The 19,536-nt window shown below is 55.4% G+C and overlaps 1 protein-coding gene across 2 annotated transcripts; it reads right to left on the reverse strand.

Moving 5' to 3' along the window:
- Positions 1 to 2,863: 2,863 nt before the first annotated feature.
- LOC122463615 lies at positions 2,864 to 4,741 on the reverse strand. 2 transcript variants are annotated; one of them, XM_043534451.1, is made up of 3 exons: positions 4,686 to 4,741; positions 4,253 to 4,374; positions 2,864 to 3,940 (listed from the first exon to the last, which is right to left on the reverse strand). In XM_043534451.1, exons 1-3 carry the CDS (start codon positions 4,695 to 4,697, stop codon positions 3,193 to 3,195), a joined length of 882 nt encoding a protein of 293 aa, XP_043390386.1. In that variant the 5' UTR covers positions 4,698 to 4,741; the 3' UTR covers positions 2,864 to 3,192. The 2 variants fall into 2 exon arrangements, with proteins under 2 accessions (XP_043390386.1, XP_043390385.1); XM_043534450.1 differs by lacking the exon at positions 4,686 to 4,741 and adding an exon at positions 4,650 to 4,672.
- Between the last annotated feature and the right edge of the window lie 14,795 nt (positions 4,742 to 19,536).

Below are 19,536 nucleotides of genomic sequence, written 5' to 3' on the forward strand. Positions count from 1 at the left end.
GGCCAATGCCCTGGAGAATGGAGACCCCAGTGACTGGTGACCTGGTGACCAGGAGACTCAGCTCAGGAGTCACAGCTGGTTCTGGCCAGTGGGAGGACAATGGGCTGTGAAGAGAGGACCCCGGTGACCTGACCAGCCGGTTCCAGCCAGAGGGAGCCAGAGGACAAAAGAGGGGAAAGGAGGCCCAGGTGACCCTGTTTACCTGGGTAGAAGACAATGGACAGAGGGAGGCTTGGGGCCGGTGAGATCAGATGCCCAGCTGGGAAGCAGGGGGGCTCTGGGCTGGAGAGAGGGAGCAGGCAGAGCCCACCTGGATGCAGGGGAGACTTGGATGTGCTGAGGGAGGCCAGGCCTGAGGTCCTGAGAGTTTCCTAAGCTGTTTTCAGATGCTCAGTAAACCCTCTTGTTTTTCGCTGGCTGAGAGTCGCTCCGGTCTAAAGAACAGGGTTGCATTATTTCCTCTGGAAGTGGAGGCCCTGGGGGTCCAGAGCGAGTGGACTCCCTGAGGGGGCCCACGGCGAGAGACAGGTATGCTAAGGCTCACAAAGGTGCGGCTCCAGAAGGCGGAGGGGCTTAACCCCCAAGAAAGGGTGGACCCCCGAGAAGGGCTGTCTTACTGAAGGAGGTTCCCCCCAGGGACTGTTCGGGGCAAGAGTGGGCACAACCTGTGAGTCCGTGACACCAGGACATTTTGGGCCCGTTCACTTGCCGAACATGTGGCCCCCGAACAGCAGATCTCTCGTGGCGGGGGGGTCCACTGTCTCACCCCTGCCTTGGACCCTCAGGTACCTCACAATGCCTTGCTGAAATAATTCCCACGCAGGCCACTCACGAACAGCCTGAGTTCCAAGCTCCAACCTGAGTGTCCGTGTGTAACTACAGCCTGCCAGCAACACCCTGGCTCTCACCATCCCTGGTTATACTGCAGGGTGACCCCGACGCACCCCCAGTGCCATATTTGCCCCAGAAAGGTATGTCCTGTGCTGGCGAGCCCTCTCCTGGACAGCACAAGTTCTATTCAGTCCATTGTTCCTGTCAGAGAATAATATGCACACAACTGGATCCACTAAAACAATACAACAAGTTTATTAACTACAAAGAGAGAGATGTTAAGTGAATACTAGTCAGAAATGGATAAAAGAAAACTAAAAATAAGACATTTACTAATCCCTAACTTAACAAACTACAGCTGGTTCAAGCAAAGTTTCTCCCCGCATGTGTTCGGCAGTCTTACTGACCAAACGCCGGTCAGGACAGCTCTCCCAGAGTCCAACAAATGCTTCCTTTGTTGCTTCCGGTGCAGTGAATGTGATGGGCAGGGAGAGAGAGCGGGGTCCTTGGGATATTTGTCCCTCCTTTTTGTAGTTTCTGTCCCCCTCTTGAAAAACATTCCAAGATGGGCACTAGGAGACAAAAAGTCTGTAAGGAAGGACTTTCCTTCTGGATTTTTCACCTGTTTGGGCTGTCTTTGTCGTCCCTTCCTGCTTGATGATTCTGTTTACCCATCCACACAGACATGGTGCCTCCTAAACCTCAGCTGGGGATTCATCTTGAAGAAGGGAAAGAGCTGTAAGAAGGAAGGGCCGAAGCCACAAATCATTCCTCCCTTTCGCTCTGCCCACGTCACCCATGACACCTGAAGAACAAAGGGAGCAGCACTGGACTGGGGGAGGGATCCTGACTGAACGAAGTTCAGCCTGTAGGACCTGCTGGAACATGTGGTGAGAGAGACCTGGCTTTGGATTCACTCTAGTTTGTTAAGTTGGGCCCTTGCTTTTTTTTATTATTCTTGTAACCAATTCTGACTTTTATGCCTCAGAAATTTATGTTCACTTAAAATCGATCTCGTTGTAGTTAATAAACTTATATCATTGTTTTCTCTAAACCAGAGTGTGCTTGGATTGAAGCGTTTGGGATACTCCATTTGAGAGAACAGGATTGGTGCATTTCATTTTCTATTGATAAAATGACAGACTATATACAAGCTTGTGTTGTCCAGAAGCGAGCTGGGCAGTACAAGACACACAGTTCTGGGGAAAGTCTGGGACTGGGAATGTGCTGGTGTCGCCCTCCAGTGTAATCCAGGAGTGGCTGGCAGCACTCACACAATATAACTGGGCGTGACTTACCTGCTGGAGGCTGGGTGTGAGCAGACCAGGACTGGTCGCTACCACAGCGCAGCCGTGTCAAAGGCACCTGGGATGCTGTAGGATTGAATATGACCATTTATCCATTGATATTATCACCGTTATACAATTGCAGCAAATTTTGTACAAAGTACACCATGTGAGGTGTCACTGTAAAAGTGACACTCTATCAAGGGAGCATGAGGGGCAGCAGTCTGGGGTGGGGCAGTTACACTGCCTGCAGAGAGGTGATACCAGGGAAGCCGGCACCTCTGTGGAGGAAGGAGACAAACACACGGACAGAGACATGAAGCCAAGTGCTGCTCTGAAGCTTTATTGGTGTCCATCAGAGAATGACCAAAACTGGGTTTGCCATGCACAGAGTTAGCCAAACCTGACCCCCAGCATGGGCCCTGGCATCTGCCCTGGTACAACCACCCCACCCCCACACGCCACGCCTGTGTCCTGCATGCCATGCTCCAGACCGGAATCCCAACCCCTACTCCATTACTGGAGGAGGGAGTGTGTCTGCTAAACTGGAAAGGGGGGCAAACCTGCAGGGGAAACCCAGGGCCCAGATCCCAGGGGTGTGGGCACCCTGAAAATGAGATACAGAGAGAGAGGGAGGGGAGATCACAGGGCAATCCCAGTGCCCAGATACCTGGGGGATGGGCACTTTGAAATGAGAGAGAGAAATAGAAGGAGAGGTATGTGAGAGGCATGGACAGATGGGCTGAGAGATGGATGGGCTGATGGATGAGTGGGTTGCAAGATGGATGGATGGATGGGTTGATGGACAGATTGGTGGAGGGATGGGTTGACAGACAGATGGGTTCATGGATAGACGGTTGGATGGATAGATGTATGTATGGATGGATGGGTTCATGATTGGATGGGTTCATGGACAGACAGATGGCTGGATGGTTGAAGGACGATGGATTGACGGATGGATGGGTTGACAGACGGATGAGTTCATGGATGGACAGATGGACCGATGGGTTGAAGGACAGGTGGATGGATGGGTTGAAGGATGGATGGGTTCGTTGTTGATTGATTGCATCGCAGCTTACAATCTCCTCCCACCTTGGCGTCTACCCCCATGGACTGCCTTCGGGGCTGGCATGGCTGGGTTTCTCACTGCTGTTAGGCAGGAGTTCTTGTTGACGTCCTTCTCCTCACAGCTGTGGCAGCCCTGGTCATCACACTGGTACAGGGGCACTTTACAGAGCGTTTGCCATGAGTTCCATACAAGCTGCTTTCCCCGCCCTCTGTCTTTTTGCAAAACCTCCTTGAAGGCCAAGGCACGGAGGTCTTCATTTATGGCACCGAAGATCCCATCCATGAGTTCTTGGATGCGGTGGTCATCCTTCAAGTTGAGGCAGGTGCCCAGACAGGGGGCATAATAGGTGAAGAAGATGAAGCAGCCATTCCAGCCGCATGGGTTGTTCAGAAACCACCTGATGTAGCGGTTGCTACCAAAACATTCTTCCAAGGCACGGGTCAACTGGCACTTGGGCTTGTCCCGAGTCTTATCCAGGAGGCGGGAGACGGGGCTCTCCTTCTTAGAGTCCAGGCTGAGCATCAGCCACTCAGAGTGCAGGGAGCGGTTGTCGTTTCTGTTGGGTTTGGCAGCGACGATGTGATCCCCCTCGTACAGAAAGTCCTCCTCCAGCTTGGATTTCATCGCCTGGAGCTCGGTCACGGGCAGGTGCTTCTGCAGATCTTGCAGTCTGGTGCCTTTGCACACAGACTTAGGCAAGGAGATGGCCACCGCGTACTGAATGGTGGGGATGGGAGCGGTGAGAGGGCGATACCTAGGGGAGAGGGGGCAGGGGGAACGTGAGCCCAGGGGAAATCACACACTGAGTATGGGGTTAATGAGCATGAACTGTGCAAACACCTGCACAGCCCACAAACATTCATCCTCCCCCTGCACCTCCAGAATCACCCCTCCCATCTTAAGGCCCCATGTCCCTCCTGCACCCCCAGAATCACCAGTTCTGAGGCAGTGGCTCTAGGTAATCCTGTGATACCAGTAGACACAAGGGGTCCCCGCTGCTCCCTTTGTGGCTAGGGGAGTGGGGCAGGCCCAAAACACACACACACACCCCAGGCTGGTCACTCACTGGTGGACGTGATCCACGATGGCTTTGAGCACATTTGGGTTGATGCTCCCGGCGGTCTCTGGCCTGAAGCAGAGGAGAAGGGACAGCAACAGGAGTCCAGTCCTGGGTATGCGTCCTGGCACCTACACAGGACCCTGCAGCGTCAGCGCCCCTGAGCCATGGGCACAAACCCAGAGCCACCCAATGGACATCTCCTAGCCCCTGCAGTGCTACTGACAGGAGAGGGGAGGGGGGGCCCCTGGAGCTTGATGGGGTGGGTGGGTTGGGGTAGGTGAGTGGCAGAGGGGACCCACATGGAATTACGTGAGGCAGGGGGCAGGTGGGCAGCATGGGCCAGGAGGTGGGGGTAAGGGGGACTCACCAGGGTTTCCATGGAGCAGGGGCAGGGGGGATTCACCAGGGTTTCCATGGGGCAGGGGCAGGGGGGACTCACCAGGGTTTCCATGGAGCAGGAGCTCAGGGTACCGTCCCACACTGACAGAGGCTCACACCAGACCTCTAGTGATGGGCTCAGCTCCCAGTCCCTCCTCTTATAGCCCCATTTTCCCTCCCTCCCCACCCTCTCGCTGCAGAGGGGCGGTGCCCACTCCTGCAGTCCAGTGACCAGCCCAGGGGAGGTGGCACCAGGCACCATTCGACTGCTTCATTCAAGATAGCTTTTAAAGGAACCTCCATGGGGCTGAGCCAGGAGGGATGGAGGAGATGGCAGCAGGGACCCCCCCACCTAGGATGACAGGGGATGCCCCAGCATAATCCCCAGCTGCCAGGGTCTAACCGCTGGGGCAGGGCTGGCAGACAGTGCCCCACTTAAACACAGCTCCCCCCTTTCCCAGTGACTGGCTTAGGCTCTCTGCAGCATCACTGCATCCGTCACACAGGGGGGATTTGCCTAGTCTGGGAGGGAATGTCTCGGACAATGGATGGGGATGGTAGGTGATGAGGCCCGGGGCAGATGAGGGTGTACTGAGGGCTGGGGAAGACAGGGTTGGGGAATGGAAGGTGGTGAGGGCTGGGCAGACTGCAGACTGGAGTGCTGGGGTGCTGGCCCCACCCGGGTGGGCCTGGTTTGTCTCATGCTGGGGGTGACAGGGTGAAGTTGCTGATTTTCCACCATGTGAGCAAGGGCCACAAAGCTTCACTGCAACCGAGGGGCCTCACATCTCTGTCCTTGTGTCCAGTGCCCACATCTCTGTCCATGTGTCCAGCTCTCTCCCACCTTGTCCAGCCAGCCAATGGGGCAGGAGGCCTTTCATAAATATAAAGGGAAGGGTAACCACCTTTCTGTATACAGTCCTATAAAATCCCTCTTGGCCAGAGGCAAAACCCTTTCACCTGTAAAGGGTTAAAAAGCTAAGATAACCTCGCTGACACCTGACCAAAATGATCAATGATGAGACAAGATACTTTCAAAGATGGAGGGGTGGGGAAAAAATGTCTGTCTGTCTGTGTGATGCTTTTGCCGGGAACAGATCAGGAATGCAGCGTCAGGACTTCTGTTAGTTAGTAAGTAATCTAGCTAGAAATGCATTAGATTTCCTTTTGTTTAAAGGCTGGTAAAATAGCTGTGCTGAATGGAATGTATATTCCTGCTTTTGTGTCTTTTTGTAACTTAAGGTTCTGCCTAGAAGGATTCTCTATGTTTTGAATCGGATTACCCTGTAAGGTATTTACCATCCTGATTTTACAGAGGTGATTCTTTTACCTTTTCTTTAATTAAAATTCTTCTTTTAAGAACCTGATTGATTTTTCATTGTTCTGAAGATCCAAAGGTTTGGGGCTGTACCAATTGGAGAGGATTCTTAGGGAGAGGGGGGAGAGGTTCTAGGTGGAACCTTAGAGCACACACAGCGATGGGGGTTCTATACTAGAGTTCAACTCTCGCCCAGGGATGGGACATAGGTTCTAGGCTGACGCCAGGTGCACATGCCGGAGTGGGTGGGGTTCTAGATTGGAGGCCTTCACACACTCAGGGGCAGGGTTCTAAATCCAAGCCTGACACACACCCAGGAGGGGTGGGGTTCTAGATCAGAGGCTGTCACACACTCAGGAGGAACGGGGTTCTAGATAAGCTGCTGACACACACTCAGGAGGGGCGGGGTTCTAGATCGGAGGCTGTCACACACTCAGGAGGGGACACCATAGGGTGGGTGAGCTGCGGGGGTGGAGGTGGTGGCCCTTTCCTTTTGCACCACGTGTGATTTTGCTGAGTCCCCCTCACCCCGTACAATTAACACCAATAAAGTGTCAGATCATCCTGGGTCCTCGCATCCGTGCATCTGGCGCCCTCGTCTCTGTCCATGTGTCTCGGCTTTCCAGGGCACATAAAGCATCCCAGCCTCCCTGCCAGTGCCCTCTTCATCAGGCCAAGCCAGGCCAAGCTCCATGCCCACAGTTCTCTCTGAGGCCCCCCACAAGCCCAGGCACAGACGTCACCCCTTAGGAGCCAGGCACCCCACCCCAACCCACACCAAGCTGCCAACGGCCCTGGCCCAACTTCCCCCTCTGCCGCAACCGCAGCTTGAGAAATAAACGGCCCTTGCAGCCGTAGTGGTGGCACAAGAGCTGGGGGGCCGGCAGCCTCCAGCCCCCGGTGGTCTTGTCCCTGGCAGGGTGTTTTGGTAGCGGGTGAAGGCCTCCCTCCCAAACCCCTCACCCTTCCTCTGGGGGCAAAGGCACCTCCCTGCCTCCGGCCCCAGCCCTGTGACCCGTGGGGAATCCGGCTGGGATCTGGGTTAGAACGAGGAGCAGGGCGGAGGTTGGGGGGGTCCCCAGCGGAGCGGAAGAGAAGGACGAGGGTGGAGCGGGTGTCTCTGGCAGGTGCAGGGAAGCAGGGGCGGCGTGAGAGTGTCCGATGCGCGGGAGCGAGAAGCTCAGGATTGGCGGAAAGATCCTCATCGGGGAACAATTCTTGTCCCACCGGTCACAGATGACTCCCAGTGAGCGGCAATGTCGGGTTTCCCTGTGAGCCAAAATCCCAGCCCACACCGAGTGGCCGAGCCTCACCCACCTGTCATACCAGGCTTTGGCCTGCTGGTTCTGGCAACCGAGGCTCACTTCATCCCATCTGCCTCCTTTGGTCGATCCCTCAGGCCAGTCCCATGCCCCACATCTGGGTTCTGGGAGCTGACGACACCCGCAACAGAGATCAACCGGGAACTGGGGTCTTACCCAAACTTCCGCCTCTCTGGAGTGTGCCCCGCTGCATCATGCCAAATGCTGTTACAGACAAGGACCCACATTTCCTCCATGGAGGCTCCGGGGTTTCCAGCATGTTGAGCAGAGTGTGGGCGACTGGTTTTGACGGTGAGGGCAGGCGGGCGGTTTTTTGAGCCCCAGGGTCCTGGAGCCCAGTGAGTGGCGCTGTCAAATGATTTTCCAGACAGTTTCTTCACTCTTGGCAGTCCACGGCTTCCTGAGACTTGCGCCCTCATGGAAGATCTAATCCTGGGGTGGGTTCCCCTGCTTCTTATTCTCGGAGGGGGCAGGGGTATCCCTTAGGGACCTCCGTGACCACATGCAAGACGTGGAGAAAATTCCTTGTGAACCTGCGGTGACAGCTGCAGAATCCCAGGAACAACGGTGATTCCTGGAGGGTTGTGGGCCTCAGCCAAATGGTGATACCTTCCTGTTCCCTGGCCCGCAGCTACACCGTCCCGCACTGTGTCCCGCATACCCTACCTTCAGCCTGCCTCACCCACGCCTGGCTGCAAGGGGGAGCTCTGAGATGGCCTGCGCTATGACCGAGCTGCTTCTCTCCAGTGCCCGACTGGCTCGGCATGCAGCGATTGGGCCCCAAACGGCTCACCGTGGTTCTAACGCAGGGTTAATGGGGGCGGATTGTAGGTGCCGAGAGGGATAAAAGCACAGGAAAGGCCAGCCTGGATCACAGCTGGGGCCTGGCTCCCAGACCCCTCCCATCCTTTGTGGGCTTCCGGTGCTGCCCAGCGAGCAACAGCCTCATAGTGAGGGGGCTGAAAGCATGGCTGGGGGTGTTTTGGGTCACACAGCTATCAGGGGAGACCGCCAGTCTGCATGCCCCTTCTGCGCTCAAGTGGTTCCCCTGGGGACTATGGGGCAGGGCCGGTCATGCCCCTTGGCAGCTATGCTGGTGCCTGGGCGCTGCAGCCCCTCGCCCTGGGAAGGGTATTTATAGCCCAACCTGGCTGAGCGTGATACTCCCCGCACCCCACCACCCCCACATTGAGCTGGCACAATTGTGGCTTGAGAAATAAATGGCTCCTTGAGGCCGTGATAGTGGCACAAGAGTCATGAGGTCGGCAGCCTCCAGCCCCTACGGGAGCAGCCTCTGGTGGCTTCATCTCCTGCAGGGAGCTGGGAGCAGGCGGAGGCCTCCGTCCCTCCTGAGCCCCTCACCCTTCCTCTGGTCCCAGCCCTGTGACCCCGCAGGAGAATCCGGCTGGCACCCAGGTTAGAACGAGGCACCTAGCAGGGCGGAGTAGGGGTCTCCAGGGGGCATGAGGGAGGTACAGCAACACAGCTAGGGTGTCTCCGGGAGAGGTGTGGAGAGGGTGTCTCTGGTGGGTGGGGGAGAATAGGGAGTGCAGGGGAAAGAAGGGGGCAAAGGGGAGAGCAGGGGGCATTTGGCATGGCAGGGGGCACAGGTGTTGCTCAGTCAGCCCTACAGCCCCACAGCTCAGCCCAGAGAGCTCAGCTCAGCCCAGAAGGTGCCAGGCAAGAGCAGGGCCACAGCTGCTGGCCAGGGCTCCAGGGCACTAGAGTCCTTGGGGAGCCAGGTGCCAGTCAGGGGAATCGGGGCTGGGGCAGCTCCCCGGAGGGATGGGGCAATTCCCCATCGCTGGGGCTCCACGTTGCTCTTGCTCCAGATGAACCCAAGGCCTGGGCTGGTGGCAGAGGGCACAGGTCCAGGACACAGCCAGTCCCCTGCCCTCCAACCGAGTTCCCCCTGCTGTTGCAAATGCAGCTTGGGAAATAAACGGCCCCTTGCAGTGGTGATGGTGGCGCAAGATCGGTGCAGCCGGGAGGCCTCGCTCCTGAGCCGCAAACCTACCCATCACCTCAGCCCTGGCTGGGCTTCCCCCATGGGCACAACTGCACCTTGAGTAATAAACGGCCCTTGCGGCCGTGATGGTGGCACAAGGGCTGCAGGGCCGCCGGCCTCCCGCCCCCGAGGGAGCAGCCTCATCTCCGGCAGGGAGCGGGTCCGGGCCTCCCTCCCGAGCCCCTCACCCTTCTGTGGGCGAAGGGACCGCTCTGCCTGTGGCTAGGGCTGGATTAACCTTTTGTTGGCCTGGCACCAAACCTATTTGTGAGCTCCCATGGGGAACACGTGTAAAACCTCAGGACACAGCATTGTACCCCCATCCTGACTTTACCCCCTGCCCCTGGGGACCTCCACTCTAACTGCACCCCTGCCCTTGGACTTCTGCCTCAAGTGCACCTCATTCCCCAGGACCCCCACCCCAATTTCATTCTCTGGACACCACTCCCCACTCTGACTGTGCCCCCTGCCCCAGGAACTCTATCCCCACACAGACTCTGACCCCTGCCTGGGATGGCCCACCTCAACTGCAGCCACTTCCCTAGGACCCCCCAACCTAACTGTGCCCCTGCTCAGGGACCCCCAGCCTGACTGTGCCCCCCGTCCCAGAACCCTCACCCCCAACATGGCCTCACCCTCAGGTGTCATCCAACAGGCTCAGGGAGCAGCTCCCCCAATCTAGATCCATAACCCTCTCCCCTGCCCTAGTGCTGCAGGGTTTGATCACCTCCCTGTGCACCAATGGAAGGGGCACTGGGTCTTGTGACAAAGATGGTGAGCAGCGGCTTGTGTGGCTGGAGCACAGCACCTGTCTCCAGGTCCTGCCCAAGCAGCAGCTGGTGCCACTAGCCCCATGGACGGAAGGAGCAGTGGCCAGTGAGGCTGACCCCGGGCCTCCCGGAGCAGCAGCACCCAGAGGCCCCACAGAGGCCCACCAGAGCAGCAGCCCCAGGGGCCTCCCAGGCAAGGTTTAGTCAGAGGTATTTATAATAAAGGTCATAGATAGGTCATGGACCATGAATTTCTGTTAATTCCGCATGACCTGTGCAGGACTTTTACTAAAATAGAGTGACAAAATGGCTGATGTTGGTGTGGTGGGTCCCATGCTTTTCTTGGTGGGGGGCTAGGACATCATTCCTTGTCCCTGCTCTTGGGCCGCCAAGGGCCCCGCTATTGGCCCAGGTAGGTGTAGAGAAGGGAAACAGGGAAGGGATCTGGGTCTGAGCCCCAGTCCCCTCAAATCCTCCAGGTTTCTAACCCTCTTCCCCCCTGATTAGAGTTACTCTCCATCCTTGACGCTGCAGGAAGGAGTCTCCCTTCCTCCAATTCTCTGGTCTGTCAAATCTCAGCAATACACCTCCAAAATCCAGTCCTCTCTCCTTCCTCACTCCCCCTGTCTGCCTAAAGCAGGGGGGAAGGTTATTAGGTTCCTGACAGGGACTTAATTTGCTACAGACACTTCAATTCGTCTACAGGGAACCACGCCTTAATTAGGCTGCTGTGTGACATTAGGTTCCTGACTGGGTCTTACTTGGCTACAGGTGCTTCACTTAGCCTGTAGTAGCCTTCCCTAGTCTACCGGGAACCACGCCTACATTAGACTATCTCTCCCCTCTAGTACTCTCCCATTGCTCTCTGGCCCTGCTGTATCACATATCTCCCTCTCCCCACCCACACCGCCCCACTCAACAACACTGGGTTGGCTATTTGGGATGAGAGACAGTGTTGTCGTGACAGGCCGTCCGCGTTGGCTTCCGGCTCTATACTGTAACCGGAAGCAGAAAGGTTGTAGAGATAGGAAGCATCTAGTCACTCATGCTTTCCTCTCCTTGTTTGTGTGCATCTATTGGAGTGGGGCGTGGTTTGTCACAAGGGTGAATCACCACCCCAATAGGTAGTACCATAGCATGTCCATGGCCCATTTAACAGCTAGGCATTCCTTTTCTACTATGGCATATCATTGTTCCCTGGGCAGGAGCTTCTGGCTGAGGCAAAGGATCGGGTGCTCCTCATCCCCCACCATCTGTGAAAGGACAGCCCCAAGTCCAACCTCCGAGGTGTCTGTTTGTAGAATGAATTCCTTCTTGAAATCTGGCGCTGTGAGCACTGAAAGACTGCAAAGGGCCGTCCTTAGGTCTGTGAATGCTTATTCCACCACCTTGGTGCACTTTACTATCTCCAGGCCCCAAGTTCTTATCGGGTTCATCAGAGGTGCTGCCCTTGTGGTGAAGTGAGGTTAAGAACTGGTGATAGTACCGCACGATCCCTAAGAATGCTCTGACTTGCTTCTTGCAGATCGGTCGGGGCCATTGCTGTATTGCCTCCACTTTGTTCCCTTGGGATTTCACCAGGCCCCTTCCGACAACATACCCGAGGTATCTGGCCTCGGCTACCCCTATTGCACATTTGGAAGGGATAGCAGTGAGGCCAGCCTGTCTAAGAGAGTCTAGTACCACTTCCACTTTCCCCAGGTGCATGTCCCAGTCACGGCTACGGGTTACCAAATCATCTAAATAGGTGGCAGCGTACTTGGCATGGGGTTGAAGTAATCTGTCCATCTCCCATTGGAAAGTTGTGGGAGCCCCATGGAGCCCAAAAGGGAGGATGGTATGTTGGAAGAAGCCGTCGGGTGCAGAGAAGGGGGTTTTTCCTTGGCATCCTCAGCCGGGGGTTTCTGTGAGTAGCCTTTGGTTAAGTCCAAGGCAGTCAACTATCTGGCCTTGACTAACCAATCCACCAGCTCATCGATACGTGGTATCGGGTAGGCATCGAACTGCGATACTTCATTTCATTACCGGAAATCAGTACAGAACCTCAAGGGTGCCATCAAGCTTGGGGACCAAGACAATAGGGCTGGACCACTGGCTGTGGGATTCCTCAATCACCCCAAGCTTCAGCATCGTCCTTACTTCTGCCCTAATTTCTTCTCTTTTTACCTCTGGTATGTGATATGGTTTTATCGTCAGCCTTGCTCCAGGACAGGTGACGATGTGATGTTGGATGAGCATTGTATGGCCTGGTTGTGTGCAGAACAAATCTTGGTTCCACTGGATCATTTTGAGGACCTCTGTTCGTTGTTCTGGGGCTAGTTTGGGGGATATCCTTACCTCCTCTCTTGTGGGCCATCTGGCTGGGGTGGAGCCGGCAAGATGGCCACACATGTTTAACGATCATGCGTGGGGTTTCAGTAAGTTGACATCGTAGATCTGCTCTGGCCTTTGGCAGTCTGGCTGCTTCACCTTATAACTTACCTCTGCAACAGCTTCCATAATCTCATAGGGTCCAAGCCAGCTGGCCAGGAGTTTGCTTTCTGTTGTTGGTATCTGCATCAGCACTCGTTCTCCTGGTGGAAATTTTTGTGTTTTCGCCTGACAATTGTAGCAGGTTCACTGGGCCTCTTGTGCTTTCTATGGAGGTCACTCGGGCTATTCGTTCTTTCATCTGGGCAACGTCTGGGTGATGACGTTCTTTCCTGGGTTGTGTTGTCCCTCCCATTCCTCCTTCGCAATGCCCGATATGTCCCGTGGGTGGTGTCCATACAGTAGCTCGAAGGGGGAGAATCCAGTAGAAGGCTGGGGAATGTCTCATATTGCAAACATCAGGTACGGTAGAAGAGTATCCCAGTCTTTTCCGTCTTGGGCCACCACCTTTCGGATCATGCTCTTGCAAGTGTGGTTAAATGGTTTCACCTGACCATCTGGTCATGCCAGCCACTTCCGGGAGTGGCACGGGGCCAGGGCAGGCAGGGAGCCTGCCTTAGCCCCGCTGCACCGAGGACTGGGATCCACCTGAGGAAAGCGCCCCACAACCCCTCCCACACCCCAAACCCCTGCCCTGTCTCTGAGCCCTCCCAGAGCCCACACCCTCTCCTGCACCCCAACCCCCTGCCCCAGCCCAGTGAAAGTGAGTGAGAGTAGGGGAGGGTGAGCAACGGAGGGAGGGGAGATGGAGTGGGCTGGGTGGGGCTTGGGGAAGGGGCAGGGCAGGGAGCAGGACAATTTTTTTTTCTGATTAGACAGTTGGCATCCCTGTGTGTCACTTGCCCCATCTCCCTTCCACACTCAGCCCCCATCCAGCTCCTGACTCCCATCCCATCCCACCCTTCCCCCATCCCAGTTTATTCCCCTTCCCCAAGAAAAGACTTTTCTGATTTGTCTCAGGTGTTTGGTCTCTAACAAAGGTTTTAGGTGAGAATAAGCTGTTCACAGTGATGGGGCCTCCCAGGCCTGGCCCCACTGACCCCATGGGGAGGGTGCTGGCTCCTCCCAGGCCTGGCCCACCTCTGGGGTGAGGGGCCCAGCTCCACTAACCCCATGGGAGCAGTGCTGGCTCCTAGCAGGGCTGGTTTGGGGTGGATCTGTCCTTTATGTAAGGGGACTGTTGGCCCCTAACTTAACTCCATGCAGTTTTTGGTTGGGTGGTTCCCAGTACCAAGCAGAAGGGTCTATGGGAAATCAGGACCCTGAGTGTGACAGTCCCCAGGGGCAATGGGGACAGGCCAATGCTTCAGGTCAGCCTGATGGACAGGTAAGACAGTCTGACAAGGGAGTCAGGAGGCAGGGGGTCTCGTCCTCCACATGAGCTGATGCAGCAGGCCAGAGCCAGATGCAGGGAGCAGCTGGGGAGAGCACGGGGGGACACTGGGCAGAGGGCCCAGTGCAGAAGACTCTTCCAGTCAAGAGAATTTGCAGGCCAGACTAACACAGCATTATGTCAGAGAACTCTGTCTATGTGCCAAGTATTGTTGTAGGTGAGACATGAGGTTCTGTATTAAAACAGTCTCGTATATTGGTCAGTGTTGGAGGCTGGGAGTCGGGACTCTTGAGTTCTCTAACTAGCAGTGAAACTTGGTTCACTTTGTGCATGACTGTAAGCAATACACTTGACCTCTGGGTGTTTCACTATACCCAGGTGTACAATGTGTGGGGGAGAGGGACTCAGGGGGCCAGTGCCACACTGGAGGGAGGGGAGAAGGAGAGGGGCTCGGGAGGGCAACCCCATGCTGTAGGAAAGGGGGAAGGAGCGGGGCTTGGGTAGGCAGCTCCACATGGGACGGCAGGGGGAATATTCTCACCCCACCACAGAGGAGGGGCAGAGTGGTAGGGCTGGAGTTCCGGCCTGTGGGAGCCCCCCAATTTGTCAAGGCCCATGGCCACAGGCCCCTTCAGACTACATGGTAATCCAGACACATCTGTCTTGCGATGAGTTTAAAATGTGCATCAATAAAGGACGCGTTGAGTTTTATTCAAGTCTTTTATTTACACCTTTAACCACTTGGGCCTTCTTTTTTTCAGCAGGTACATTTCTAAAAGCGAAAGCTAAAAAGTGATTCCCATTGTTTATTGTGCTGCTTAGAAATGTAGCCTGCAAAGTAAAAAGTACCTTTTTATCACATAACTTATTTTGGTTTGGGTTTTACTTCTGCAAGAGAACCGAATATGATTATCCTATTTGTATGCATGCATCAATTTTGTTTCTAAAGTTATGAATATTGATGATCTATCTGTAATTCACATGTAGTTAGATCTGGGTGACACCCACTAGGCAAGATGCTTCCAGTCTAGACAGCTGGTTGTGAAGGGCCTATTCAAGGTAATGGTGCATTAGGGGAAACAATAGCCTTTGAAGAAGCTTATCCTGCACCTGGTGAACCTTCCTGGAAACTCTCCAGACAGCCTATGGATAATGGCTGCTATGACATGCAAGGGCATGTGACCAGACCACATGACGCTAAACTCCATTTTCGTACCTGTATTTTTCCACAAACTGGCCTGGGAACTGAGTCTGGAACAAAGGGTTCCTGGCATATGGAAAACCTATGATGTGACATCATCTCAGGGCCTTACTCCCCACACAAGAGAACTCCTGGAAACACCTGAGGACCAAAGACTGAAGTGGGGGAAGTGCTGGTCGCAGGTAAAGAGATTTCTAGCCTGTGTATGGTGGACTGCTTGATTCATTAGTCAGGGTACAAAGTTGCTAATTCAAATCCTATTCATCTAGTATGTTAAGCTTAATAGGCATTTTTGTTTTTTGCTAGATAATCTGCTTTGATCTGTTTGCTATCACTTACACTCACTTAAAATCTATTCTCTGTAGTTAATAAACTTGTTTTATGTTTTCTCTTTATCAGTGTGTTTTGAATGAAGTGTCTGGGGAAAATCTCGGTTTGGTTAACACAAGCTTGTTGGGCATAGCTTTCCCACAGTGAGGGAACTATAGAGCAAACTATAATAATACACTACATTGTACATCAATCCATCCGCACCGGGAAGAGAAAGTCCTTCAGTGTTGAGCACCTTGGGAATGTTGGGATTTTGATCCCCTTTATCCCACCGAGCTCCCACTTCGGTGAACCCAAGTCTGCCCGTGTTCAGAACATGCAGCTTCCCTACCGCTGCCTCGGTCTCCCCAACACGGCCTTCTGGCTTGGGGGAGTGTTTGGCCCCCCGGAGCAGAACACCCCCAGCAATAGGGGTCTGTCTCTGCCCCATGACCCCACTCAGAAGTTTCCATGGGACAGGAGGTGGGGCGGATGTCTCACAAGAGTTTCCATGGGGCAGAAGGTAAGGTGCAGGGGGGATACACAGGGTTTCCATGGGGCAGAGGGAGATGGGAGACTCACAAGGGTTGCCATGGGGCAGGAGATGAGGGCAGTGGGGACTCACCAGGGTTTCCATGGTGCCAGAGCAGGAGGTGCCGTCACCCACTGACGGATGCTCACACCAGACCCCAATGATGGGCTCTCATCTCCCAGCCCCTCTTCTTATAGGTCCAATCTCCCCCACCCCTCCCATGCAGCAGAGGGGTGGTGCCCACTCCTGCTGTCCCCATGACCAGCCCAGGGGCAGGGGAAGTGGGTCTTAGCTACTTCATTCAATATTGCCTTGAAAGGAAACTCCATGGGGCTGAGCCAGGAGGGGTGGGGCAGATGGGGGAATGAGATGGGAAGTTGCAAGCAGCAGGGCAGACGTGGTGGGGGATGGGAGGTGGCGAGGGCACTGGGGCAGATGGGGGTGAGGGATAGGGCATGGTGATGGCCAGGGCAGACAGCAGTGGGGGATGGGAGGTGGCGAAGGCCAGGCAGACTCCTGGCAGTAGCATTAGCCCTGTTTGGGTGGGGTTGGTTTGTGTCATGCTGGGGGTGATGGGATGAAGTTCCCAATTCTCTGCCTCAGGAGCAAGGCCAATAAAGCTTCAGAGCATCCCGGGGCCTCACATCTCTGTCCCTGTGTCTGGCGCTGTGGCCCTCTGTGCTCCAAAGCAGTACCCTGGCACCCCCATATTTACATGGTGATATCATTATGCTATGTTTTGTACCCAGCATGCCTTGTTAGCCATCATTCGAAAAGCCTTGCCCTGTTGAACATTAATATCCTGTTGGAGTGCATGCGCTATCACTGTATTGTACAGGAAGTGAAGTAGTTTTGGTCTGTGTGTGTCACTGAAAGATGTCGTGAAGTTGGGAACACCCACGACCAGCCTTTCAGGTACAACGTTGGAGAAGCCGGACAGCACTGATGGCACGTTAAGGGGGATCCACACTCCCAGGGACCATCCCAGGATCTGTGTACAATGAAGGCTTCTCAGAGGGAGCCCATCGACAATGGACACGGCTTGTCTCATGTCATAGAAGATCTTTCCAGCAAGCTGGAAGAACCTATAAAAGAGGGGAAGTGGCTTTTGGCCTCTTGGCCCCACAACTCAACACCTAGAAGCACGTCTGGAGAACAAAGACTGTGAACAGGAGAGGTGGTCTCAGGCTGCAAAGAAGAATCCCAGCCTGTGTATTAAGGAACTCTACCATCTATCGGGGGAGTCACTGCCTGGTTCAAATCCGGTTTAGTTTATAATCACTTAATATCTGTCTTTCTGGAGTGAATAAATCTGTTTTATATTTTACCTAAGACAGTGTGTTTTCCTTGAAGTGTTTGGGAAATCTGCTCAGTGTACAAAAGCATGTCTTCTCCACATTGAGGGAAGAATGGACTGAATTATAAATGTACACAGGGTGATATAGTCTTAGGGTCCAAGGCTGTGGAGCTGGGGGAATTGGCTGGATCCTCTCTGTTGTTGGTTCATGAGTGGCTGGGAGAAGAATTCATGTAACTCAGCTGGGGGTGTCCCTGCCTCTGGATGGCTGTGTAAGTGCAGGATAGGGAGGGCTTTGCAGCTTGTCACAGCATCACAGTGTGAGAGGGAGCACAGGTTGGTGGTACAAAGGGCTTAGTGGTACCCTAGTTCCAGGTTGCACCCCAGGAAAACCCATCACAGGCTCCAGCGTCTCTGTCCGTGTGTCCGGCTCTCTTCCACCCTGTCGGGCCAGTGACAGATGGATGGGGATGGGGTAGGAGGCTGAACATGCCCATCTGTCACTCAGCGAGATTGGATCGTGGCTGTCTGTGTCAGCAGCATTGTGCAGTGAAATGGGATCTTGGACAGCTCCCAATGGGTGCCAATCAGCCCTGACATCAATGGAGCTGCTTCAGCCGGGAATCCTCTCTCCAAGGTCACCCTGGGGTGGGGAGAGGTTCTAGTGGGAAACTTAGACCAGCCAGAGTTTCTCAGTCACTAGGATCCAGGACTGATGGTAGGTCTGGGACAGGGAAATGTAACCGAGAGCCCCACGCCAGCAGCATCTCCACCCCCTACAGCCTCTTGGGGAATTTAGGATGAAGGTCTGATTTGCGTTGGTCCCCTCCGAAGGGTCTCTGTTGGGTACCTGAAAGTCTGCTTTCCAGGTGAGGGGAAACTGAGGCAGGCCTTAAGGGGGTGCACGGGATGGCCTGTGCTAAGACCAAGCAGCTTCTGTCCAGTGCCTGGGGGCTTGGCAGTGATCAACGGGCACAATACTGTTGTAACGCAGGGTTAATGCAGGGCAGGTGTAGGTGCTGGGAGGGGTAAGAGCATAGGTAGGACCAGCCTGGGTAATAGCTGGGCCTGGGCTCCCAGACATCCCCATCCTTTGGGGTTCCTGGTGCTGCCCCGCCAGTGAAAGCTCCATACAATGGGACTGAAGGCAGAGCCGGGGGGTGGAGAGTGTTTGGGGTCACGCAGCCACCCGCGCTTGGGAAGGACCCACTGAGTGTCTGACACACCTGGGGAGATCGCCGGTCTGCCTGCTCCTTATGCGCCCAAGTGGTGCCCCCCCAGCACAATGGGGCTGGGTGAGTTGTGCTCTTTGGCGGCTATGCTGGTTCCTGTGGGGCACTCACCCTGAAAGCGGGTCCCTAGCCCAGCCTGGCTGAGTGGGACTCTCCCTCCCACGCACCGAGCTTCCAACGGCCCAGCTCCAGCTTCCCCTGCTCGTGCGACCGCGGCTTGAGAAATAAACGGCCCTTGAAACTGTGATGGTGGCGCAAGAGGCAGGGGGCCAGCAGCCTTCAAGGGAGCAGCCTCTGGCGAACTCGCCTGCAACAGGCGAGGGCCTCCCTCCCAAGCCCCTCACCCTTCCTCTGGGGGTAAAGGGACCTTACTGCCCCTGGCCCCAGCCGTGAGCTCCCAGGAGAATGTGGCCAGGATCCAGGTTAGGAGGGGGGAGCAGGGCGCACTGGGAGTCTCCAGCGGGCAGGAGGGAGGTAGACCAGCACAGCGAGGGTGTCTATGGGGTGGGGTGGGGTGCTCCTGGCCTGGACACCCCTCCCCAGGAGGGAGCCATGACCCATGAGAGTCCTTTCCCCCGACTGGTCAGAGCAGTGCCACAGCCGCTGGCCAGGGGTCCAGGGTGCTGGAGTCCCTGTGGAGCCAGGTGACCAGTGGGGAGAATTGGGACTGGGGCAGCTCCCCAGATGGATGGGGCGATGCCCTGTTGCTGTTGCTCCATGTTGCTCTCTCTCTGGCTGTGCCCAAGGCCTGGGCTGGATACAGGGGGTGCAGGAGTCCAGCTGGACGGTCCCAGGCCTGTCACAGAATATCAGGGTTGGAAGGGACCTCAGGAGGTCATCTAGTCCAACCCCCTGCTCAAAGCAGGACCAATCCCCAATTTTTGCCCCAGATCCCTAAATGGCCCCCTCAAGGATTGAACTCACAACCCTGGGTTTAGCAGGCCAATGCTCAAACCACTGAGCTATCCCTCCCTCTCCCTGTCCTGGCAGTGGACCCCACGCTGAGGACAGGACGCTGGCTGGGCTCCCCACCAGCCCCCTGCCCTCCAGGAGTTCCCAGTGCAGTCCCTGCCAGCGACGGCCTCTTGGGGACAGGCTGGACGTGTGGCTGAGGGGAGGCTGTTTGGGGTCAGGGCTTAGGAGGGAGGCGTGTCCCATCT

This window comes from Chelonia mydas, chromosome 23 (assembly GCF_015237465.2).
Source record: "Chelonia mydas isolate rCheMyd1 chromosome 23, rCheMyd1.pri.v2, whole genome shotgun sequence".
In the NCBI taxonomy this organism is placed as follows: domain Eukaryota; kingdom Metazoa; phylum Chordata; order Testudines; family Cheloniidae; genus Chelonia; species Chelonia mydas.